Source organism: Aptenodytes forsteri, unplaced genomic scaffold, assembly GCF_000699145.1.
Source record: "Aptenodytes forsteri isolate BGI_AS27 unplaced genomic scaffold, ASM69914v1 Scaffold34, whole genome shotgun sequence".
Lineage (NCBI taxonomy): Eukaryota > Metazoa > Chordata > Aves > Sphenisciformes > Spheniscidae > Aptenodytes > Aptenodytes forsteri.
In genome coordinates this window covers 599,526-626,744 of record NW_008795038.1, presented here as the reverse complement: position 1 = coordinate 626,744, position 27,219 = coordinate 599,526, and the positions used below count along the sequence as shown (strand labels likewise).

Below are 27,219 nucleotides of genomic sequence, written 5' to 3'. Positions count from 1 at the left end.
CTCCTGCCCACGTGACTCAGAGCTGACATTCAGAAAAGGTCCTTTGTCACAAAACCCTGACAGCAAGGGACTAGGCTCCTTTCCAGTTGTAAGAGTGAACTGTGGTACCATATTCACGTTGTCATTTGAAAAGACTGCCTTCTAAGTGGCCCCACCAGAAGCATGAACAGCTCTCAGGTCACTGCGATTTTTGTTTAGAGAATTCCCTCCCTCTGTGCAAAATGGACCCAGGGGAAAAAAAAAAAATATCCCAGGAAAGCAATATACCATTCTTGCTCTCCTGAGAATGTGATTTCAGGAGAGGGAGCCTAACGCAGCAATACAGATTAAAGCATTCTTGTACATCCCTGATTCTTGGCACCCAGCTTAGTATTCCTACCCTACAACAAGTTAAACCATTCCTTAGGATTTTTTCCAAAAGTTTTTAAAAGCAGAACAAAGCCCCAGTTCATTCCACCCGGCAGCCACACAACAAGTTGTGCCAGCACAGATGACGGGATGGCTTGTGATCAAGCAGAAAAGACCGACCAAAGCAGTAGGAATGCGTGACATTGATGCTGCCACTGAAGAGTCTTATGAAGTGGCAGCCAGAGATTCCTAAATTCCTAGCATTCCACCAACATAATTTTCCTTCCTTTTTTCTTTACATTTTACTTGCTGGAGCCAGCAAAGATCTTTCTTTCTAAACTAGGGATTATTTTGGCTTCGTCTCAGAAGATTTGTAATATAAATGCACATCAGGATACACCACACGTTTATTCATCACGATGCTGGTTTAGCCTAGATAATTAGAAATCTGAGCCCTTCAAAGAAGGTGCAGCCTAATTTAGTCTCAAAGACTGTGGCTTAATTGCAATATGAACCCTTTCCGCAGTTTTAAAGACAACTAAATTATAAATTACAATATACACATAGGCCTAGAATACTTCCTGGATTGCCTATCTCGAGACTGTAATAAAACACGTGTTTTCTATAATTGATACATGTAGCAGATTAAGATTATGAGGTTTAAATATTTGATATCCACAGGAACCTACTTCTGGCATGCTTTCCACGAAGGCAGCCTTTAAAGAATGCATGCATGCTGTGGTGTTAACCAACAAGAATCAAGAATACTGAAGAAAATTCTTTTTTTGCCAGTAAACCAAGTTTACTGTTAAAGAGTAAGTTAAAGAGTTAAAAGAGTATTTAACCCTCAGCAGCACATCCGACTGTTCAGTGAAGCCGATTCTTGAGCTACCTGACTCAGACCTTCATTGACCCTCACCATATGTTCTTTGATTAGATACACTCTTGTAGCAATATGTTAATTGCAATTAACATAATATAGTCACTCTACTGGAACACATTTATCCAGTGGCCTGAGGTGATCTCAGACCGCACTGATGATGAGCCCATCAGTTCAGGAAGAACTCCTGCTTACCTTTGCAGTCCAACAGCCAGAGATGGCCAAAACAACATCCCCTTCACTCTGCCCATTTAAACGACAGTCAGGGAGCTACACACCTTTCTACCACTAAATAGCTTTTAACTTCAGGACCATGTAACCTTCTCATGCCAAAAAAAACCTGTTAGCACACCTCTGAGTGCGTAGGCAAAGCAAGGTTAACCCCTGGGTAGATTTCCTTCCTGCTTCTCATCTCCTCAAAACCAAAAGAAAAACAATGGCTTTCAGAGAAAAAAACATCCAGTGGTGGACCTTTTCTAGACTGACACATCTCTGAAAACCGCTCTAACACCTCCTTTGATAGCTGAGGTCCTGTCTTTATTACTTGAGTTGTAAACTGAAAAATTATTTTTGTTTTGGTAAGATTAGTGCCTCTGAAATACAGCTTTACAAGAATCACTGCTTAGCTTCCCCAACTAAGAGGAGATAGGACAATCAAATTTTCACATATAAAATTAGCATGATTAAATACCTACATACTACTGATGAGCCTGACTATTCTAAAATACATATTGTGGAAGAGCTAGCAGCATTGAGAAGCATTTTTAACCTCATCTGAATGTAAAACATGCAAGTTAACATGGAATGATTTACTAGAGCAAAAACTGAACACGAAATTTTAGCGGATGCAATCTTACCCTCATTGCTTCTGCTACAACAGATAATTTGCTATTGGCAGCATGAGCAATGAATGATTGCTGTGCTTCGCTACACCATGCAGAAGCTTATTAAAAAACAAGGAATGTGATAATATATTTCTATTAAGAATTCACACTTCTTATCCAGATTCCTGTTCTCCTAACCCCCTTCAGGATGCCCTTCAATTCTACAGTTTTCATCTTAGACAAAAGATGATTAACTGGACTCTGAACATCCACGTGTCAGAAGAGTTCCAACTAATCTCAACAACAGTATTTCTAGAGTCAAAATTTCTCAGAAATTGAATGAATGATCTTTAATTAATCACTCCCAGACAGTTTGTGTGTGTGTATCAATGTTCCACGAACAGGGCATTCAAAAACAACATGCAGGGAGCACAGAACTCCTGCACCTAGTGGCTGCACCATCTATTGCCCTCTCTTTAAAAATATGCTTCCCTTTAAAAAAAAAAAACCAAAAAAACCAAAAACCTTAAACAGCAAAGACCACAGTAGACAATTATTATTTCAAAGTCTACCTTGTTTGTATAAACTGAAGTAGAATTGGAAGAATAGTTGTCTTGGCTAATCAGTTGGCCTCAGCTGCCTGAGAACTAGTAATTATGCTCAAATATTGCTTGGATAAAAGGATTATAACACGTTCCCATGGTGTTAAGTCTGAAACATAACAACACTATCAGACAAAGAATAGTAGGACAGCATAGTGATGAAGTGAAAAAACAGTATTTTTGGTTAAGTGTTTTTCTGTTCATTAGTTGGTTTTGGTGACGTGGGGTGTACGAGCACATCTCCTCTGTCAACGCTCCCATGGTCAAAACCCACGCCAAAACCAACCACACACGTGGCTTTTCAATGCTGGACTTCCAGGGAGATGGCCACAACCTGTGTCTGCAGTTGTCATTTCTCTGGCTACTCCGGGATGACAGCACGGGCAGTGAGAGCTACGGGACTCTGAATGCACAGAGCCGAGCAAAGCCCCAGCGCAGCTGTAACTCCCCGCTGTGGTGCCGCTCCACAAGCAACTGATCACTTTTATGGCCACTGCTTATTTCAGCAGCATACGGTAGGGCAAGAAATGACAAATACTGTAGGTACAGACTCTGCAAAAAGCTTTCCAAAGAAATTTCCTCGCAGACAAACAATAGAAATGCTAGAAATAATGAGGAAATTAAGAGCGACAGGGAGGGAAAAAAAAAAATCATAAAATTTGGCTTACTTCTCTATTAAATCCAGCGTGACTCCTGGCACCAGTCTGACACTCTTCTGCATACAGAACCTGTGGAGAAGAGAATAAAAATAAAGCACACTAATTGAATATTTAATGACAAGGTTCTGTGGAAAGAATATGGAAGAAGGTTTCTTTATTACAGTGCTTCTGCTTTTAAAATGGCGTTTGGGTAGAAAACTTTGCCACAGCATAATAAGAACCAAACAAGGCCCTCAATATTTGTCACACTCATGATTATGCGGCAATTTCCATCGTCAGGTGTCAAAACTGGGGTATTGTAACTGTCACGGTGACAAGTTTTCCAACACACAGTGGGGGGAAAATGGCTCACAGTCATCCAGCCAGTCTCTCAGGAGGAGCAAGACGACGTGAGAGCCGAGGAGGTTTATGCTTCTGGAATAATGATTAGCGTTGGCTGGGTTTCCCTGAAGAGATTTGGCACTGCAGGCAGGAAAGTGAGAAAGGGAGGGAACGAGAGGGATGCGTCAAGTTCAAACACCTCAGTTATTTCATTAAAAAAATGCTGACTCCATTTCCTCAGCATTACAAATACCACTACTTCAGGAACGCCGGCCCTGGAAAATGCAAAGGCCTGTTAGCACTATCACTCGCTGTGCCTAGAAAATCCCAAGAGTCGCTAAACCCAAGCACACGTGGGAAGACAGCACGACTGCTGGCCCATTTCCGAGCGCCTGACTCCCTCCTCCAAAACTCTCGGGGATATGCTTTGTGCCCAGAGGGCAGAAGTGGGAAATTGTAGATCTGGGAAGAAAAACCAGCAAATTCAACTTGAGAAATGACTTCTTCAGTGATATCACTACCTTCCCAGCCCATTTCCCCACTATTTCAGAAATCCACTCTCTGTTGTTTAATGAAGAATTTACCCATCAGTGTAATATAAGTAGATATTTAACCCCTACGCTTCACTCCGCACAGGAACAGAAAGCTCTGTGGGCAGTGAGGTACCGGGAGGGCTCGGCTGCCCAGGAAACCCACCTCCCGCATCCAGCAGCGGCTGGAGCTGCTGCAGCAGGAGTCCCTCTTTTCACCAGAGCCACGATATCCACATCCAAAAGGCTCTTCCCCAGGTAAAGGAGAGAACAATTACTTCTTTAAAGATGTACAGAGCCCATTTCTGAAATCTTGAGGACCCTCCAGTTTTCTTGTGGCATCCCCTGCCTGCAGGACGTCCATTACTGCCAAGAACAGGGATAGGCTCTGAAAAGCTAAGTGGTCTCCAGGCTGCTTTTCTGATGTGTGCACCATCCATCATAAAAAAAAAAAGTCATAAAGCTATCTATGAACACTACAGTGGGACCCCTATACAATCTGCTAAAATATAAAAATCTTACAACGCTGCTTTACAGAACCACGCAGGGAAATACCCCTCTCAAACAAAAACTGCAGGTAGAATTCAGCACGGCAGAATTAGGTCATTTGAATCAGGCTGGAGTCTCCCTACAGACTAAGGATGCCAAAAGACTTTCTAGCTCCTCTCCACAATGCCTCTACAGTACGACATATCTGAAAGAGGACCATAACAGAGCCAGCACAACTTTGTACTGTTACACATTTGCTTTCTATAAAGAAAAGAGAGTCCCACCTATCACCATGTCACGCAGTATTTTGTATTTACTTTGGAAGCCTCTCATCTGAGCCATGTTAACCTCACTTAGCAATATTTTACAGGCTCACAGATTAATAGGACAGTGCTGCACACTGTTGGAAGACACAATGTAAAAAAAAAAAGATGAGCATCCTAACCCTGCTCAGCACAGCCAGCCTCCTCCGGGCCAGGCAGCAAAAGTCCGAGAATTGATGAGCAGGCTCTCACCTGGCAGCAGAGTGCATTTGCCACAGGGCAAACAACTATATTAGCCTCCTTTCTGCAAGGATTTCTCCTAAGCACAAGGCTTTTGATTACAGCTTGTTGGATTAGAAGCAGAAAGCTTGCCCCACGCGTGCAGACATTCAGGACGCACAACAGGAGAAACGCCACTGTGCCAAGCCTTTCCTACAACTCCTAGAGCAGCAGGACAGGCACACCTTTGAGGGTCAACTGTAAACAGGCGTTTTCACACCTAAATGCGTTCTGCAGCTGCCATTTAGCACTTCCTTAGGGAGCTGCTAGTACTGCACTGTGGGCAACGTGTAAACAAGCTTAGATTTCAGTTATTTCATTTGAGCTCATGGCTCCTCAAAGATGACAAAATGAAACCAGATTGCATTTGACTAGTGAAAAACCACCTTTTCTGCCCTGACCACGGATCCGTTTGATATTCACCAGAACGGGAGTAAAGCAGCAAGCGCTTGTATATACTGGGACTGTTACAGTATTTCTTTTATAAAGCACTCACCATTGCCCTGAATATTTTGAAAGAGATTAGTTCATTAAAACCCCATTTAACTAGTAGCAGACTATCTGCATTTCCTCTCTAACAACTACTGCGTAGCAGACTATCTGCATTTCCTCTCTAACTACTGACTGCCAAGAAAATGTACTCGTAAACAAAACGTTCCTCATCCTGTATCTGCAGCCCCCTTTCATCACTCCAAGGCTCTAAATGTGATGCCTCAAGTGATGGTTGGTGTCATCATCCCAAACATCAGGCGAAATATGTCAGAGCTGCATGTAAACATACCAATAAATGCCAGGCAATAAAAGAAGAAAACCAGAAATACACATAACAATGCTCAACTGGGTTCTGCTCAGATATCACAGGAGTATTTTGAAACTCAATTTAGTTTCTCTAAATAAATTTGGGACAGAGAATTGGCTCAGTTACCCCCCAAAATCTCAAGCAGAACTGCAAAACAAACACATCAGGAAAAAAAAACAAACAACAAAACACTTTAAATGTTTGTTTTATTTGACCCGCAGCTGTCACAGGTCAAGCTCTTTTTTCCATGCACTTACAAGCTTGCTATATTTGGGTTCTGATGTACAAACTGCAGATCTGAAATTCCTGAGTCTGAGCAGTTCCCAAACTTTTTGTTTCTTTTTGGTTTGGGGTTTTTCCAGCACTTTTCAGGAGCCTATTACTCTTATGAGTGGGACTTCAGGGTTCAAAACCATAGGGTCTTTAAGACAATTTAGACAAGGACAGCCTTCTCCCTGCTGTGTAAAACTGTGAAAATATAATTGCAGCTTGTTTACGTCTTAAGGGACTGATGATAATATAAGCATATCAGTCAAGATTAACAATCCATACAGCTTATCTCTACGCTTGCCTCATATATAGTTATATATAGTTACAATATACAGTCACTACGCATGAAGATAATCAGTTTCAAGTTAGCCAGAATTCATACACTGGATTCCTGGAATTGTCAGACTGTCATTAAGAGTTTCATGCACCACATTCAGAAGGGCACGATTGACCTGTGTTTCTCTTATCAGCACCAATTTTGCTTTCCCTGAAATTAGACTGACGTAGATGCAGCTGCAACTCCATTTGATAAGAGATTTTGTCCATCAGTTGTTTACTTAAAATACAGAGCACAAAATGGGATGTATAGAAATTCATTCATCAAAATTTTATTTGCCCATAAATTCAGTATATGAAACCTCATTAGCGTGCCAGTCCAGAATTGCAAAAATGTTATATTTCAAAAGCAATTCTGCAGGGTTCTGGATCAGCTTTCCAAAAGGGCTAGACTGAAGTAAAAGAGAAGTTTTAATGACACAGGCTTACATCTTTATTTTCTGTTAACTGTCTGCTTTAGGACACCAACATATGGTTTGCATCAAACAAAGCTGGAATACAGGATGAGGGTCTGGCTTTGCATGTATTATGTTTAACAGCAGTGAATAACAATGCTCTGCAAGCAAGCACTTATTATTTACAGGACATGCATGGATAAAAACACAACCGCAATAATGCCAATCAATAGGGAATATAAAAGAAGCATAATCTTCATCAGAGAATAGAGGAGAAATTTTTTTGCGTGCAGTAAGCAACACACACAATCATTGGATTAGATGTAGTAGGAAATGCTTTACTATCCAGGAGTTCGCGTGGCATCTACCAGCATCAACCCCAAGAACAGCTGAGGCTAATAGTTTTAAATCCTTCCCCTGAGCTGCATTTTTACAAATGCGTTTCCTGTCAAACACAAACGAGACACAAGTCTGAGAATATCTCATGCTTACGCCAGGTGTAGCTCTGCTTGAGAACCTGCCCTGATCACCCCCTCAGCCACGTTCCCATGGAGATGAAGTAACAGAAAATTCCTGAACAGATCATAATATAAAAAAAAAAAAAACCCAACCCTTTCTCAGTATATATGAACCCCGCGTCCCAATGCCAATAGCTTCCACTTCACTTACAAAGCTTCAGTTTGCTAGAAATCAGATAATCTTCAATAGGCATCAAAGCCTGGGATGCTAGGGATTCCCACAAAGATTTTATGAATTAGTGAAAACAACAAAAATTAAGTGGTGTCACTTGGTATTGATTTAACACGTATGCACAATAATGAGTTATTCAGAATAACTGCAAGCCTCAGTGTGTCCACCCTGAAAAGCAATTGTTTACCCCCTTCTTCTCTCCACAATAACATGGTGTTTTGGTGAAAACATCCTCCCTGGAACTTGAACTCAAACCCTCATTTGGTGGTTTGGACTTGGCAGTGCTGGGTTTACGGTTGGACTCGATCTTAAAGGTCTTTTCCAACCTAAAGGATTCTATGATTTGCTGAATCCTGTGTCACTTTCTGTTTTATTTACTGGTTGTGGAATCCATTCAACAGGTTAATTTAAAAAAAAAAAAGCATCATTCGTATTTACCAAGTTGCATTTATTGTTATCTGCTGCTAGCCTTGAGCTAATCAGGTGGAACGTTCAGTTAAATTTCAAAGCCTTTCTCCATAGATAAAACCAGTGGAAATCTAAACTCCTTCACATTTGGATAGCAGTGATCTGACAGCAGCCATATGATAAAAGTAGTTCCCTGCAACCATATTTTTCTGGTTATAAAACACAGTATTTCTCAAAGTTCCCCTAAAGGAATTTTGCCACATAGTAACTTTCTTTAGCTTTTAATGAGCAGGATTTATGCTGGCAGCTTGAGAATTTTCACATAGCAAGCAGAGTTCAGAGCTAGCCATCAGCATCGGGAAGAGCAAGCTAGCGAAGCTCTGTGTCCAGGCAGTCACTTCGCCAACGAAGAGCTGTCACAGTAACAGCTATATTGCAAGTTAACCTCCTTTTTCCTTTCAGCTGTCCCAGAAGGGAAGCACGTAATTCTCTCAGGATTAGATAAGATTAAATGTCTCTGGCTAATCAGCAGGCTCAATCCTGTTGCATATCTGCAAGTGCTCACTTGTGAGTTTTGATGAGCAGTTAGTATAGCATCTAGACTGCTATCTTAGAAAACAACATAATGTTTCGTTTTTACAATAGAACAAGGAAGAAGTAAGATGAAAAGGATTTTAAAGCTATGAGAGGAGCACACACCTGCCTAACTTATTTAGAGGTTTGCTGTTCCTTGGCTGGAACTCTAGGCTAATCACCCATTAATTCAGACTCCTGGTCCATGATACCTGGGTCAGAAAAATCATTTTCTCACTAGCTCTCTCAAAACCTTCCCTTGAAAATATTCCTAATGTCACTGAAGCTCTTTGTCCTGCTTCTCAAAATTATCCAAGACTTCTGCCAGTGTTTACAAGCTGTGACTCTCCTCTGTGAGAAAATACTCCCTGAGCTCAGGAAATCAAAAACGGGACAAGAAATCAAACGGGTCTTCTGCTGCCCCTCACATGAGCAAAAGGTATCAGTCAAAGGCACTATGTATCTAACCAGAACCTGGTCAAATTAACTCACTTAGTTTGTTGCTTATGTAAGTCAGAAAGACTGTAAGAATTGTAAGTTATTATGAGTATCTCCAAAAGACAGCTAGGAACTCTTGAAGCTGTGGTCACTCAATTGCTTACCATTGCCGGCAACATCTATAGGCTTCTGCCTGTTTTAGCCTAGTCTAGTAAGTGACCTGAAGTTCCTCATTCTGGACTACATATAACCTTGAGAGGATCAAGTGAAATGTGCTGATAGGAATGAATCATCAGAGCTATGTACTGGGGTGCACATGCTGGATGCCTCGCACCATGTCCTCAGCTGGCACCACAATTGTTCATGATCCTCTCTGTTGTTGGGTAAAAATACCGTTCTTCGAAAGCTCCTGCTATCTGTAGCAGCTTTTTATATCTTTCTGCCTAATTAACTTGGTATGTCATTCTGTAACATCTTTCTTTGGTTTATCGCTCAATTTCTTTCACTACAGCATTACTTAATGCTACTGTATTATTTACAGCAACTGCAATATTTGGAATATAATTTGTACAAAGGACAATTTACAAAAAGTTGTACCGCACTATGTACTATTTCTGCTCTCTGAAGAAGCAGATATTTAATTCCCAGAACAGTAAATCCCTTAATCTGAGCAAACCTAGATATTGAGCTGGAATCTAAAATGTAATAAGTAGAAGATAACAATATTTTCACCTTTCTAGTTCTGATTAATAAAACGCTGTCCCAGATGCATAGTTCAAATCCTGTAATCCAATATTGCAGAGAAACTTTAGGTTAGACAAAGCATTTGGTTTAACAAATCTATCATTTCAACAGACAAGCTACACAAATTATGCACGTGCCTTCAACAGCGGGGAAGATACTCACCATCTCAGAGCAATTTTGATCGGCGTAGTAAGGCATGATGTGAAAAGGTCAGCTGGCAGATCAGGGATCATGGGTAGCAATTCATTGGCTTCACATGCTGCCAGCTGAATGCAGTTCTTCATCGAGGGAGGCAAAGGCATTTGAGCAAGTGGGTGGTTTGGGTTAATTGCAGCTACCTGGAGAGATCAAGGAAATTACTCAGGTGGTGAATTCAGTAAAATTAATTTCTATACCATTTTGGAAATAACCAACAAAGAGCTGTCAAAGTTCGATAGATCTCTGGATTCGGAGAAATTTACGACTGTGGTAGCACCAGCCATAGTTTTAACTCACATATAATTAACAGTATTTAAGTCTATTTACCATAACAATACCATACACCAAAACCAGCAACTTGCAACAGACCGAGCTGTGATCAACACTTCAGAGTCTTCAGTTCACATCTGCCAGCTTGGAATCAAGCACTGTAGAAGCAAGTTGGGTTAATTATTCTTTCTTTTGCATTTAAGCAAAAACCATCCTTCCTGTGGCTCATAACCATTCACCACAGATGGCAGAATAGCTTCAAATGGGAGAATGCAATTCATTTGGCTGTACTAGGCAGCATTTCCTGCCATGGAGCATAAAGATGACTCTTGTTGGTAAGCCAAAAGAATACTGAACTCCCTGTGTGTCTCTCCATACATCTTTCTACTTCACCAGAGCAAAAAGGTCAAGCTGGGAAAAGGAAGAGAGAAAATTACCATATGTAAGTAGAGAGGCTACCTTCCAAAAAAAAAAAAACCAAACCCAAAAACAGGAAAAAAAAAACCCAACAGAAAAAGAAATGCACACTGTCTTCTGCAATGCAAATATTAACCTATCAGCAGACATAAGTTTTAATCAGTGCTTTAGTCAAAGGGTTCGAGGTCCTTGCACATATTCCTCTGGATGGAAAAAACGTGGTAATTTCTGCTCTAAGCAGTGAATGTTACTCTTAAAAATAACTCTAAAGTAAGGTCTTTGCATCTCAAGATCTAGAACCATTCTAACAAGACATCATTTTCCAAGACTCGATTAGTTTATATTTAATTGGGCATAATCGCCTGTTTAAAGTACTCAGAACTGAGACGCATGTTAGTGCAGATTTCATGCTAGCCATGGATTGATGGAGTGCATCGGTCCGATGGCATTTATGCATCTGCAGACAAGAACTAGCTTTGCATAAATGCTGTTCAGCTCTTTCACTCCACATGCTGTAGATCAATTTTCAAAAGGCAAGAAAGAATGGGAAACAGAGCAGACACTTACATGGGCATACTCAGTGCTTTTTTTAAAACCAGGGTCAAGTCTGCTGTGAAAGAGGTGAGTTTCTAAAATTCTGACTTGCACTATGGCAATCAATTAATCTGTCCAAACATCAGTCTATAAAGTAGAAATACCATATATACCAATATTCCCATTTTTCAAAACCACAGTGATTCTCCTAATTAAAATTTTTATTAAGAGTATGATTTTTGAGACTAATAATTCACTGAATGAAAAACATAGATAATCTTTCCAGTGCCTTTCTGAAACAGGCAAACAAAATAAACACTTCAGCCACCCAAAATTTTGATCTATGGTGCTCAAAGATTCTTAAACGAATAGGTCAAAGAAATGTAACCCATGCAGTGTCTTCATTGCCCTTTCATGTATGAATTAGAAAGCAAAGACCTGTCAAAGTGGTCTGTGTGCTGCGTTATCAAAGAAAGTACATACTTTCAAAACCCAACACTTCAGCCAGTTTCTTTTTTTTTGCCAACTGAATAAGGTGATACAGTCGACTAATAAACTCATTCTTTAGCATCTTTATACATGAAAAATTCTGCCTGTCTGAAGAGGAAATCCATTTGGTGTCTCAGAAGGGTCGATGGGGAACAGAGTACTTGTGTTACAAACCCAGAGCCTGGCACAATCATATACCTTGTCTAGCAAAACAACCTGATAAGAGAGAAGTTTCAGATGCTATTTCACAAATTCTGCAACCTATTAAGTTTTTTGATTCTTTAAATATTTTTTTTTCCATTCTAATCCCAGAGGCAGCAGTGACACACTTTGGCTTTCTCAAGTTGTCCAAATAGCTAAGACCTGCCCTTGCCCTCAGTTGAGTTGTGCTGCTTTCAGCAAAGATTCATGCCATACCTTGGGTGGAAATGAAGCTACACTCAAGTCATCACTTGTTCTCTAGTGATATTTACTGCACTTCTCAATAAAACTTAAGTTGTACACGAATAACAAAAAAAAAAAAGGTAATTAAAATGCTGAAAAGATCTTTTATTTGAGGAGAAAGGCATGAGAGAGTGTGGAAAAGCATTAGCTCTTCACAGATTTATAAATATAAAGCAGTCAAACTGCTTAGCTATGGCTATTCATTTCCTAAAGAAAGACTTGCCCTCTGGGCATCCTCATAAATGGGCTCCGTAGGTGGCAAGTACATTTAGATGGATTTTCTGCTTTCTGAGTAGTGTGAAACGCTGACGACTTGACATTTGTCATGGTCTGGTAGTGCCCCCAGTTCTGATGGGGACGTAGCTCATACTCCAAGACCTGCTAAACTCTTGGCTTCTACACAGTAAGACAAACTAGAGAAGCTGTGACACATGCAGTGTAAATATTTGCCCATTAGGAGATGAACTATTAATAAACATAAAGTGAACATACAATACCAGCTAGTGATTACAGATCTTGTCAGACTTCTAGAGATAATGATGCAGCAAAACATTCTTTTACAAGTAAAAGGGGGGGGAGGGGGTCGAGTAAAGCCCACTATGAACATTTTATTTTTCCATCCTTAGAACATCCACTGAAGTCACTTTCTAGACTGCTTGGTTCCCTCATAAATGTAACTTTTTATTAGGGCAAGATACAGAATAAGTAGAAGGCCAAAGAAAGACTAAAAAACAAATTGGCAAAAATGTTCTCATTTACAACTGTACGCCTCATAAATGTAACTTTTTATTAGGGCAAGATACAGAATAAGTAGAAGGCCAAAGAAAGATTAAAAAACATAAATTGGCAAAAATGTTCTCATTCACAACTGTACGAATAATAAATAAACTATGTAAAGTTACCATATATGAAAGGTTATCAAAATTATCAATATGCATTTATCTACAATCTTTAATTGTTTTGGGGGGGGGTGTTTATATGTCAACAGTTTCTGTAGGCAATCAGTTAGATGTAGACCTTGCAGCAGGCCACAGCTAACACAGCGTCTCTCAGCAGAAACACAGCCTCAAGGCAGTGATGCGTATTTTCCTGTGTAAGCTTTGTAAGTAAAAATTCCTTACTATCAACAGAGTACTTATTGTTATTTCAGGGCAACTCACAATCCACAGCCTTTCAGACAAAATAATAGTGGTAATATTAATTTATCAATTATACTGAAATATGCTATCATAAGATGGTGGTAATTAATTTGTTCTGAAAACAAATTATAGCTGCCCAAGCTAAGGAGCACTCAGGTTTGCTACTTGCAAGTGCTCTGTCTATCCGGAGGAAGAGCTAACGGATTTGCAAGTGTTACTGCCTGTAATTAAGAGAGGGGGAAACAATATATGTATTTTAAACCACTGTTACTGAAAACATTTATGTACCTATATAATTAGACTGAGAAACAAGCACTTGATAGAAAACCAACCCTCTGTGAATTAACAGACATGTTCAGGGTAAACTTGGGAGGAACTCTGCCCGAAGATAGAAACTAGGAGTTGTTATTTCAAGTGTTGACCAGACCTGCCAGCTTCACACAATCCCTGCTGTGAGAATCCTCTTCCCCTGTGGAAGACATTATTGCAACTACAGAAAAGGAGATGCTCCTCTCTCCCAGAAGATGGTGGATTAGAAAAATTCTCCCCCTAGACATGATACTAATGCCAGATAACATTCTGCTGTGCTGTCGTTAAGCTAATTTTTTGAGAATTAATGTTGAAGATGGAAAAATAAAAACTGTGAGTTCCTTAGCTCCAATTAGGACTAGTTAGTCATATACCCCGCTGAAGGGGAAAACAAACAGGCACTCTCACCGCAACACTAAATTCCTACACAGACAAAGAACAAAACAAGTTAGTATGCAGCTGTAAGGTACGCTGTTGAAAAATTCAAACAGTAAAGTTGAAAATCAAAAAGTTGTATCTCGTGCAGCAAAGCACACATCTAGGAGACATGTTTCAGCCTTCACTTCTGTACATCTCAAATGTGGCCTTAAGACGGCAGACCTTTGCTGTATGAAACAAGTATGAGTCAGAGGAAACACAATGTCACAATTACATGGAAAATTAATCAGAAATAACCAGCCTACTGTTTTATCATTGTTAGCACAGCACACTTAAAGTGCCTGCTTAATTCTCCAGAATTACGGTGTCTTTATATACACTCACAGACTCATCAGAGCTAGTTAATTAGATGATTAAGAGCATCCAGCGCCTTCACTTCCACTACACGTTACAAGCAGAGCTCAGAGCTCCAAGGCAGGCATAGAAAGGTGTTTTCTAACCAGGTTACTGCCTGCTCTGTAGACATCGTTTCACCTGCCATTTTCTTATAGTGGCACGAGGTCAAGTGCCTGCCAGGTGCCCTCTGCACCCTCTTCCGCCACCAATATTTACACTGGTCTTACTGCTATCGTGCTTTTTGATGCCAAACAGGACAACAAGCAGGAGAGCAACAGCAGGAATTCCAGTTTCTAAAAGCTGGGATCAGTTTCCAGGTCTGAAAAACGTCTTTTGGGAAAGGAAAACAATAGCTTTCTAATACAAGTATCAGGACAAAACCAAAACAAACAAAGGCAGGATCAACTGGAAAAATGAACTTTTAAACTAATTTATCACACTTAGTACTGTGCCACATCATAACCATATCGTGCTGCTAAATGGATGTTTCTTATCTGCAAAATATGTACTTTTGTTTAGCTAGATATTAAACCAAATCCTTAGCTTAACTGCCCATCCAGTTGGAAATTAAAACAATTCACGGATATTTCTCTGAAACAGTCAAGTCTATCACAGTCCAGGGAAATCACCAGTCCCTGTGTCAACAGCATCTAACGTAAAGCTTGGAAAGACTGTGACATATTAGGAATGATGGGGATTGGTAGACTTTATTAGCTTAATTGCTGCCCTATAAATACACAATACAAAGCTATAATCAAATGACGAAATTATCTCCACATCTGCCCATTCCCCATCCCACCAAAAACCAGTTACAGCTGAACTGGCTCCGGTGTCTTCAGAGCTATGTCTTCTGCCTTCACCCTCACCTCCCTCAGAGGAGCAGTCTTGCCAAAGATAAAAACTATTTTCAATTGCAGTCTGTCCACCAGGATAAGATATGACAGATTCCTGCCTCTGGTAAACAAAATCTTCTTCTTACTGAAACTGGTATATTTCTTTCTATCTGCTCAGCTTTTCACTCACATACATTAGCCATACTTTATTTACCAACAAAAGGCAAAAAAAGAAAAAGTATTTACTATTCAAGTGCTATTTTGGAGGCAGGTCTTTAAAGAAGACAACGTACCATGCAGTGCTACAACACTGTCTTTTCTCAGGTATCTTAGAGAAGCATTAACTGCTTTTCTATCACTCCCAAGTTATCATCTCTTTTTGTGCTTCCTCTCTTTGGAGACTGAAAAAGATTTAGACTTTACATTAAGAAAGAGTACCAGCCTTTATATTCCGTGAACAACGAAAACCAAGTATAACGGGGTTGCAAACATACCTATAAGTATGTTGTAATTTTCACGTTCCTGGTGGAACTATGTATAATCTGATGGCACCTGGCCAGTGTTCTATGCTATCCAAAAAAAAGGGATCCCGAAAAAAATAAACAGCCATGGCTTCCCTCAACATTCACTCTGTTGGATTAAGAGAACGGCAAGCTCCTCTAATCTCCTTTCAGTAAGATGGGCTAACAATTATCTTGATCGCTCTAGCAGCCCCTCTGAGTACCAGTTCCAGCTTTACTTCACTTTTCATTAATTTGAACAATTCAGTAGTTTATAGTTTTCCAAATGAATTCTCATCCATGCTTCATATGACACTGTAAGCACTCTTCTCTCTCTGTTACCAAGTCTTCTGCTTTCTATTAATAATAAGCAGTTATCTCAGTAAGACTTCAGTAGCAAATGAAATCTAAAGATACAGAATAGAAAGCTGACATACAACCCTGAAAGTATTTTCATAATCAAATCAACTGGTAGTTTTAACCTGTGTTGCAAAGAGAAGAAATACTAAAGCAGTTTTCCTACGTAACCCCACAAAATAAAAAAAAACCGAGCAAATGGAGTTTAATATTTTTGTTGGAATAAAGACTGACATCGTTACTTGTGCTCATCTTTCTCATGAACCAACCGTCCTTGTCTGCAGACAGTCTGGTTTGTCTGACTTGCAGAGAGGAGCTTTTCCTGCACAAGCTTCACCTGAGCAATTTATCTGTCACACAGCAGAAACCAACAGAGACACCTGCGGCTGCCTTCCTTCCAAAACAGCTTCAAAGTCATTCTAGAGCTCAGCAAGAGCCAAGGTAAAAAGGAAATTCATGAAGAAAGCCAGGAAAGGGAAGGTAACAATTAGGCTCGTTTTTAACCTGCTTAGGAACAGAATGAGAAAACAAAACAAAAATCCAGAAGGGTGCATTGTACAAACAAAAGAGAAAGGCTCCGAAAAATATCACAATGAAAGTCGCTGGCTGATAGGAAAACTTGAAAAAGGAGAACAGAATACAACCACCATCATTTTCCTTGGCTTAAAAAGATGGTAACCTTCAAAAGGCATCTACTACCAATACTATTTATCTGTGTCTTGCAGTTTCATGTTCTTCCCAAGCCACAGACTTTGGGAAGTTTCTTATTTTTATAAAGTATGGCATTATCGCTGGTTGAAGAGAAGGAATAATGAAACGATCTACGTAACTCAATCTATTAGACTGGTTTGTCAGTAGAATGGAATTTCCACCTGCCAAAAGAGTCACCACAAAAGCACCTCCAAAAAAAACGAGTTTAGGATGAAAAGAATTAGAGCCAGGGATACTGCTAATACCTACTTGAAGGTTGTATTTGTGACAGTCAGTTGCCCGATTAATTAATACTCCTTCCTTGAAGTTGTTTTGGTTTTTTTAATACAATGTCTTAGAACTGTGAAAGTCTAAGAAGTTAACCTTTAAAAAAATGTGCTTTCTATGTAAGCTAAAGCTAGCAGGAATTTCTTGCAATGGGGAGTCTTGCCATCCCAAGTTGCTGCACAAAGAATATTGACTTCTTACCTTCCACTTTGCATTTCAGATTTACTTCAATAAATTAGTAATTACATTTGCAATGAAAGACAGCTTTTCACTGGAAACACATTCAACTTAAGCAGTCTGTGAAACGGAAACCACCAGTGACAGTCCATCTGTGTATCAGGTTTATTTTATTTTGTTTTGCATTTTCACATTCAGTTCAACAGCACAAAACTCTAACTACATCCAAATACATACCCAGATACTAGACTTTTGCAATTAAAATAAATATGTCTAGTTCACCTCAGCATTTATCTCAGCAGAAAAGACCATTAGGGCACAAATTGATTCTATTAACATTACCATTTAATTAGTACTTGTATTAAAAATTATTCCAAATTTAATAGGATAGCAAACTGAACCAGAAAGATTGGAGCGGCAAAATTATTTGCAAATTAATTTGCCTTCCAACGTAAACACATTTTTCAGCTGTATATAGCAAAGCAAGCTTAAACTTAACCCTGCGGCACAAACACAAATGAAACCTTTGCAGTAGACTGTGATCTCACCTCCAACTCTTGCTCCCTCTGTAGTGCAAATTGTTTGAATGACTTGACAATAAGGCCAGCATTAGAGCAATCATAGACGAAAATGGAAGGACTGCCCATCCATGTTTGCAGGTCATATATGGATAGAGGAATATACTGAGTATAGTTCTACAAGAAGAAAAAAAAACACTCGCGTTACAAAGAGGCAGAGAAGCAGCAGAACTTTCATTGGTGAGATAATAAAATAAACACAAAAAAATTCCAGTTCTGAAATCACAAAATAAACCTAGATTGAACATCGGGCATATTAATCAATACAAGTACCAATCAACATCTACTAATCATGAGGACTACGAACCTAACTCCAACACAAACGACAAGTAGATTTTATTGTGATATTGTTTGAAATGCTAAACTCTAAACTAAAATTCTAAAATTCACAGAGTGCTCTGATATGGGCTGACAACCCCAACCAGCATTTAATATTCCAATTTTATCTCAAATTTCTGCAACACTGATAAAGGATGTAAACCAGCTGTCTTTAATTTAACATCAAACGTCTTAAACTGAAAACTCCATCAATAAATCAAGATTGATAATTAAGACTACGTAGCCCATCAGCAGCTACCCCATCCTAGTTTAATGAGATGCTTCATAATTTTATTACAGCCTTTAACTTCTGTGCAACTTTCAGAATTATCCAAAACAATTAAAACCAGCAAAGCCTGCCTTCAACAAAGTGAGTACCAACACTGAAAACTCCATCAATAAATCAAGATTGATAATTAAGACTACATAGCCCATCAGCAGCTACCCCATCCTAGTTTAATGAGATGCTTCATAATTTTATTACAGCCTTTAACTTCTGTGCAACTTTCAGAATTATCCAAAACAATTAAAACCAGCAAAGCCTGCCTTCAACAAAGTGAAGTACCAACAATTTAGTTTCTGTAAATATGAAGTATTTTGTTCCTTCTCTTCCACCCGACCCCCCCCAAATAATTGGAGGCAAGAGCTTCTTAAAATACAAGGAGGATCAAAAATCAGACATTTAAAATCAGCTATGAAGGGTCACACTCTAAACTAAGTGGCAGAACTGAAAATATAAACCAAAGCAGGTTTCTGCCATTTGAGCCTGAAAGGAGTCCCTACCAAATACACAGTGGCTGACGGCATAATCCTTCCCATCTGCAGCCAGAGGGCAACCTGTTCATGTTCGTACAGCACTGAACTCTGCCCAAAATCTACAGTAAAAGCTGTGATGTTCCTATTAACATCAGCAGGATGATGGATGGGATCGTAACTCCCATTTAAATTCAAGAGACTTAAAATAGCTGTAACAAAACCAGTAAACTTTTACAAAAATCAAATTTTCAAGGACACATATCAGCGTATATAAAGACAGAAGCGATCATAAACCATATGTTAGATAATGCAGGAAATAGTAAGTCATTTCAAAATCCAGTTTTGCCCATATATAACAGTTTCAGTTGTTTCATTAAAATGAATAAGAAAAATTGTTTATAAAAGCCAAAGTTTTAGGGAGTTAGGAGCTTTGCAAATTGTTGCAAGATAGAATGATACATTAATAACTCACCCTTGGCATAGACCTTTTCTAAGGACACCACTCAGTTTAAGCACATTCCAATCATAGTAAGTTACATGTAAAAAACTCTGCTCTGACACATATAATCAACGAGATTTTATGGGCATGCATTGTTTTAACTTTATATTAATGCATATTGCTACAGTTAAGATTGGATCATAGCTCTGATTAATATTGTGGCATTTCAAAACAGAAGAATTTTATGTTCCGATTTTACTGCAGGGGTCAGATATAGCTTATCAAATTTTCTAATTATATGTAAATGAGATAGTTTGAAGAAAAAAGGAGTGTTAAATAATAGTTTTCTAGCATGGTTGCTCAGGGCGATCTTTTGATGCTTGATCATCTTGCTTCTGCCATGCTGCGGCTGTGAGTATGAAAGAACTTGTCTGTATGTTTTGTTCTCAGTACTGACTTCGTTTTTTAGCCAGAAAGTTTCTGCTCTGTTAACACAACTCCCAACATCCCTCTGTGACTAAAGGAATGACACAACAAACAACTAAACTAGAAACTGATTTTGAACAACTTTCATAACCAATTGATTAACGAACAACTCAAAAAATATTTTAAAAACAACATTCTTCAGATTTTGCAGAGAAGTTCCTCAGAACTTGAGAATAAACATGTTTGAACTCAGGATTTTTTTGGTTTTTACCTTTTTGAAACCATGTTGGGATTTTCTCAGAAAATAGTAGCAAGCAAAACTAGAAAGAGAACATTGCTCCTTATTAATACAACAGCACTCACAATAAATACGCGAAAAGCATGTTATTGCATCTTCAAAATCTGGCAAAACGCCAGATAATGCCAAATTTACTGATTTACAAGGTCTCAACCCTTCTTTTGTATGCCAATACTGTACAGCAAGCCAGAGCAGGAAGCCTACAGTAAAATAACGTACAATTCCCTAATTAAGTACTGGCTTGTAACACATGTCAACAAGAGCAGCCAGTTAAAACAACGAGCCATGGCAGTCTTCTACAGCATGAAGGAGCACTGCAGCTTCTGGCCCTTATTTGGTCAAATAGAGGATGTTTCAGCAGAGCTGTGGACAGGATGAGTGAAATGTAAATAGTTTCCAAAGGACTTAATAGGAACACAATGATGATGCACATTTTGTGTTTTGTATTCTCACATTAGCAGCAGAATTTGCTTCTGACAATGCACACATTTCATGTCTTTTTGTACAACAGTAAGACGTAACAGACCCAGGAAAAGGACATTTTCAAAATAATCATTCCTTCCAAAGCATGGTACCATTTCCTACCAAAGATGAAACAATGCTTGAAGCGTATTCTCTAAGGAGATTTCTCTAAAGCTAAAAAGCTTCCTCAGAAGGTTGCCGTGTTCAGCTTCTGTCCTGGGATTTCTGAACTTCGTGGAACCCCTCAGAAATCTCTGGAAATGAACCTTGTGGCAATGAACCTATGGGAATCCATCCCCAGTTCTTTCTATACATCTTATTATCTCTCTAACAGAAAGAGTTCAGGAATGTTGTGTTTGTCAAGCTGCAAAGCAAAAATTAACAAACTAAAGCACTATAAATGCCTTCATGTGCTGCCTTGGAGTAGCACAGCATTTGCTGAGCAGCTGTGATTAAAAGCTAGGAAAAAAAAAATTACAACCGAAAATACTTTCCGCTTCCCTTAATGCTATCTCTGACCCCACGAAGTTACCGAGCTGAAGCAACTTCTGAAGCGTGTGTTTTGAGGGGAGGAGGAAGGGTGCGGGGAAGAGGAGAGGGCACCTCCCCGCACTCACACCCTGCGCTGCAGGGCAATGGAGTCAGAGGCACTCCTCACTACTGTCTTCTTTTCTGCAAAGCATATATGGAAGGTCAGGTTTAAATTCTAATAAAATGAATGCAGATGAGTATCAGATTATTTATTTACTACTGTCCTTTTCATCTGTCAGGCTAGATTAAATATCAAAAGGATAGGCTTGCTTCATAGGTGAAGCCTGAAAGGTGAAGGTAACCACAGAGGTATTTATACTACAGCAAGCACAACTTGTCAAAATCTATAAAAAATTAAACTCAAGGAAAAACTGTCTGTAGGAGAGAAGGCAGGTTCGGTTTTTAAAGACCAAGTTAGTTTAGCTACTAGCTTTTCAAGTGCCTTATCCAAATCGTACCATACTGCTTCCTCTTTCACACGCCTTTCTGGTAGCATTTGAACGCTGTTTAACTGAACAAAGTGACTGAGACGTGCAGCTGAAGTGAACCAGGCTACATTATGTTTTTTAATCTACGTATCAGACTATACATGCTTAATTTCTCCTGAATACACTCCTGTCGTGCGAGGAAGGCTTCTTAGAGCGCACAAAGATCAGCTGCAAATACAGGGGTCTCCCTTCGACAGGGCAGGGGAACAATCTGCTAATGCTCTGGCAGCGCCGCAACCCCACCGTCAGAGAAATGGCAGAGCCGGAGCAGGGCTAACCATCCAGGTGTTCCTGGGACACCTTCAAGAACGTGTCAGTCCATCCGCCAGGCCCTTTGTCAACTAATTCATTCAGTTACATAAGCAGACAGCTTTTCAGAAGACTATATAACAAAACATGTAAGAGAAGCATTCTCCTTACTTTATCATTTTAAAACATCAGTTCAGACAAAGCACCAACTGTGCAAGGGCAGAGATCTAGATTAATTTTAAAATATCAACTCTTGAGAAATTAAGGGGAAGATATTAATGAAGATCTACTACTATGTGAACTTTCTCCAGCATCGTTACAAAGTGCTCCTACACCACTACATCTATTTGCTGTCTCTGATAGCCTGTTGGCACATGCTGGGAGATTTAAATGTGACACTAGAAAAAGGTGAAAAAGAAAAAACTGAAGAAGTACTAGGGTCCTCTAAGTTTCCATGCTCTCTGGTGGTAGCTACCAACAGCACTGCAAAGCTGCTTTCACTTCTTCTCCCCTCACAGTAAACCGGCAGAATAGAAGAGGCATTGGGTCTGCTAGTCTGTGCATGCCAGCAAGCTCTGGCAGCCGTAAGGCACAAGGTGGCTAACCCATACAGCTCTGCCAACTTCTGCTGCATTCAGGCTGGGCTGCAGGAGCACACGGAAGGCAGCTCCGGCTGCTCAAACGCAGTGGGAGAAGTCCTCTCTGTCATCACCTATGTTGTCAGCCCCATAATGGCTGCACACCAATTTTATGGGAGGAAAAAAAAAGGAAAGGAAAAATGAGCATCTGCAGACCGAGAACAAAAGCATAGTGAATCGTCTGGACAGATTCTTGAAATCCATTGTTGTCTCCTATCCTTGAATTAAAACAGATGTCGCACCTCCTATTTGCCCCACTGCCCTCTGCTCTCCTGCAGCACCTGCACCAAAACCTTGCTAACAGTCTGATGACCCACCAGAACCACACGTCCCAATACTTCAGATTCTGGGAACAGGAGAAAGATGCTCAACCTGGCCCCAAGGGAAGTCAGTATAAATCCAACACATTTTATTTCCTTCGACAAACACAGGTCAGCCTGTAACGCCACATCCACCAGCAAGGCCTGTTTCACTCTTTTTGGCCCCTCGCTTGGATGATCTCAAGGTCCCTTTCAGCTCTGCCTTCATGCTCTTATAACTGAGACTTCAAGTGCATGCATGAGCATTTTAAATCTAATTTTAAAATGCCAGCACAGTCAAATTTCAGTACCTAATCCTTCGACAAACACAGGTCAGCCTGTAACGCCACATCCACCAGCAAGGCCTGTTTCACTCTTTTTGGCCCCTCGCTTGGATGATCTCAAGGTCCCTTTCAGCTCTGCCTTCATGCTCTTATAACTGAGACTTCAAGTGCATGCATGAGCATTTTAAATCTAATTTTAAAATGCCAGCACAGTCAAATTTCAGTACCTCCACTATTTCAATTCAAGAGGGCTATAATATTGAACCTCATCAGGCCCTCTGCTTAGATCTGAGACTGAATTCCTTAGGACTGATTTCTAAACACTGCTGATTCCCGCCCCCCCCGCCCCGTATTTCCTTAAATTTAATCCTTTGCTTAAAAGAAAAGTTCTACTCCTGATTCTTTCTTTCAAAAAAAGCCAATATTTGGTAACATGCTGCAAAAATTACTAAATTTCAACTTTCCCTGTCAACCTCTATGGCAATCAATTTCAACTTTCCCTGTCAACCTCTATGGCAACCAAATTTTTTTTTCACAGTCCATAAGGTAAATCAGAGAGACCTCAGCTCCTCATCACCAGTGGCGTCCACACCACATTACCTCAGCTGATGCTGCAGGCAAACTGACAAATACCCAGTAAGCTCTTAATAAAGCATTTGGCATAACACACAACTTCATTGAGCAGTAATTTCCTCTCCTTCCATGTGTAACACATTCTGCCCAGCATTCTTTCTGGCTTATTTATTAACCACTGGCTGTTAAGAAGGTCACTCCTATTTGTTCTTAAACACCAAATTCAGCTTCAAAATGAATTAGTATTCAGACCAATTGTTTATTGGTCTGAATACTAATCAAGTCTCCAATGTAGATGCACCAGGATAAAGTGATGCCCTCTTGCACTTTCTCCATTTCCCTTCTACCCTGCTCTTTCAAATTATCAGTGAATGCTCATTCAATTACAAAAATAATGCATGTGAAGAATGAGAAAAGAAGCCCTCAAAATAAAATAGGAGCATATCTATAATAATGAATGCAAATCCTATGTCAGCTGAATGTACTTTTCAGCTACAAGCAGTATCTCTCAATTCCCTAAGACTCCATTCTAGATCAGTTACCCTTAATAGACACTAAATAGCTTAACTAAAGGGAAAGCAAAGTACATTTAGGTCACACTTGGAATCACTCAAAGGGTGTTGCATGTGATCTACGCAGCTGTCCAAACCATGGCGACAAACCATGGCTAAGCAGGAGTATCAAAAGTCTTTAAAAAAAGCAAAAGATACCTATTACATTGTACTCAGAGGCTCTTCAGGACTCTGTGCTCTGGAAGCAGAGTTAGTCATGCAGTTTATTGTCCTCATGCAGTATCTCTAGGTAGTTTGAACAATGGCTGTTCAGAGTTAGTAGACATTTTAAGCATAAACTTTATGGTGAGAACTTAATAATCAGTCAGTGACATAAGGCAGCAAAGCTCCATCGGAGAGCCTTTCCTGTTTGTTCCAGACACAACAGAGCTGGGGTGCTACCTCTGAAAAGCAGACGAAGCAAGTGGAATAGCCAGCTTTTCGGTGTTTTGCAATGACCTTTAGTGCATCTGAGAGAAGACCCTCCTGCCCTGCTGCGAGGTGAGGGACAACCTATTTGGTCTCACAGAACTTCAAGAACACAAAGAAAGCAAACAGCTGGCAGCAGGGAACCAAACAAATACCTGTGAACACATTTTAAACCCTGAAAATTCAGTTTTCTCTAACAGAACACTTCAATAATTTACATAGCAGTGAAAAAGATTCAGCTGTTCAACACTTCTTTGCAAAGACGCACCTTATTGAAGACCCAGATCTCCCCATTTACTGTTGGCCTGGGCACGCCATGTCCATTGTAGTGGAAAAGTACCCGCTCTTCCTTGGCGTTTCGACGCAGAGATGTGCACAGTTTCTTAACTTCATCCACCGTAGGATCAAGACTCTGCTTGTACCTGGCCTAGTAACATAAAATGTAAGATAATCATTTTAAGTGTGAAAACAAATCTATCTAAGATGCAGGCACCTAGTTAAGATAGAAGCATGTATATAAACTGGTTATATTGGAAAAAGAAAACATAAAACATTTACTGTAAAGCTGAATAAACAAAATATGTCTGCTATTGGTGTGTGGGATTGCACATACAGTAACAACACAGGTTTGACTGAGTTTACCGCATCTCTCAACTCTGATCCATTTCACCCAGGGATTACTAACATTCAAAATGCCTTAGGAAGGTCAAATATGTTTTCAACATTAGCCAGCCTCAAAAATAACCCTGCACAATTCCCTAATCTTCAAATTCATACCCTGTACATCTCCAACTGAACAAAATTCCCTCTTAAAGACAGAAAATTGTAGAAATCAGATATTCTGTAAACTTCAAATGTCATACTGAAATGTTCCTTCCCTCCCATCTGGAAAAGGGACACAGCTCTTGCTTCTAGCCTTAAAAAGAACAAAAATATCAGAGTGAAGAGTAGAGGAGAAGTTCAGACAGCTATCCTTCATGGAATAAGAATAAGAATAGCAGCAGCCTCATCCTCTTCCTAAGCCCTGTCTAGTTAGTTCCCCTTTTATTAATAAATACAGATATAAACGAAGCCTGGCCAACACTTCTGTAAATATGTTAAACCTAGATGGAGTCTTGCCTTTTCTAGATGGACCCACAGCAGACAGTGAAAAATTTTATGGCAAAAAGTTTGTCTTCAAAAAGAAACATGGCCAACTTCTTGCAGCTATACTACGTACACTATGGGCATACTCATTTTCAGTAACGAGTTTACTTTGAACTTGCAGATCTCTCCATCCCAGCAGCTCATCACCACTACTGGTTCCACCAGGTCATAAACGTAACTATGGCTCAATAGTTCTTGTCTGCTCTTCACATGTAAGAGGCACACAGAAGACTGCTGACTAAATGCACAGCAGTTTTAAAAGTAGACTAGTTACCTGCAGATACTGTAAGAGACTACAGAAACCTACAGAATTACAGAAAAATGAATAAATGTGCAATCAGCAAGTACATGACAATTTTATTCAACATCCAGTGATAGATAAAAACGGGGGGAAAAAATCAAAGCAATCTAGCATAACACTAACATACTTTTAATTAACTTATTAATTATTAGCTGTTAAGATCAGGCACCAAGTTGCACTAAACTCTTTTGCACCCCTCTCCCTAAAGAAGGGTTATGAATATAACAATATTTCATAACCTCACCTCAAACAGCTTATGCTTTAAGACAGCAACATTCTCAAGATAAAAGTGCACAAAGGTCCCAGGAATATGATATTCACACAGCTGGGTAAAAGGAGGGAAAACTGATTGAGAGCCCTTGGCAACCGACCCCTGCTTCTGGAAAAATTTTATATTCGGTATCATCACAACTTTGGCTGCAGACACTACATTATCGTTCCTAGCTATACAGCTCTACAAGCATGTAAATCGGAGCACATTTCTATGTTTGAGGAAAAAAACCCTGTTCAAAACGCCCAATACTTCAAAAACATTTTTACTCGGCTAAGTTCAAGATGCCTATGTAGTAGCTGGTTTGTCATACTCAAAAGTGCATTTTTTTGAAGCAAGGCCAAATAATAACAAAAAGTCTTTCAACTGCCCTTTGAAAGATAAAAGCCCGTTTCTTCCTCTCTTCTCCAGACCTGCAAAGAGAGACTGAGAACCCAGAATCACAATGGCTTAAAAAAATCAAAGCCAATGTATTGAAAGAAAGAATCAAGTTTAAGAGCAGGACAACTATATACATACCTCTACAAAAATCTGCTATTGAAAGCCTGTTTAAACACCAAATCAAGGTCTCGGAAGTTTGGGCTTTTTAGGTTTTCTTCTATGACAGGCAAAGATAAGAAAGTCTTAAAATATCATAGTAAAAGAGGATGAAGCGCTTTAATATAAAAATGTTTTGCTTATCTATGAAGCTTGAAAAACAGATATCACGCTGCTCAATTAATATTCAGCATCTCAAGCCAACAGGCAAGATGGATACAATGAACGGCATCATTTGCATGATTACAACAACGAAGAAAAGCAAGCAAGAGGAGAAAAAAAATTAAGAAAGAACCAGTGATCTGACACACTCATCCTTTTGCGGAACTTCTGCACTAAGTAAAGATAAGAGGCTATATTAATCTCAACACGGACCCC

At 39.6% G+C, this 27,219-nt stretch overlaps 1 protein-coding gene across 2 annotated transcripts in view; it reads right to left on the bottom strand.

Annotated features, from left to right (window-relative positions):
• Nucleotides 1-27,219, bottom strand: part of RPTOR (regulatory associated protein of MTOR complex 1) — a 163,370-nt gene that overhangs the window by 92,421 nt on the left and 43,730 nt on the right. For both annotated transcript variants that reach the window (XM_009276812.2, XM_009276813.2), the window contains exons 4-7: nt 24,855-25,013; nt 17,816-17,962; nt 10,011-10,186; nt 3,323-3,382 (exon numbers count right to left, since the gene is read on the bottom strand). In XM_009276812.2, coding sequence (XP_009275087.1) covers nt 3,323-3,382; nt 10,011-10,186; nt 17,816-17,962; nt 24,855-25,013 — 542 coding nt within the window. The remainder of the gene's footprint in view (nt 1-3,322; nt 3,383-10,010; nt 10,187-17,815; nt 17,963-24,854; nt 25,014-27,219) is intronic.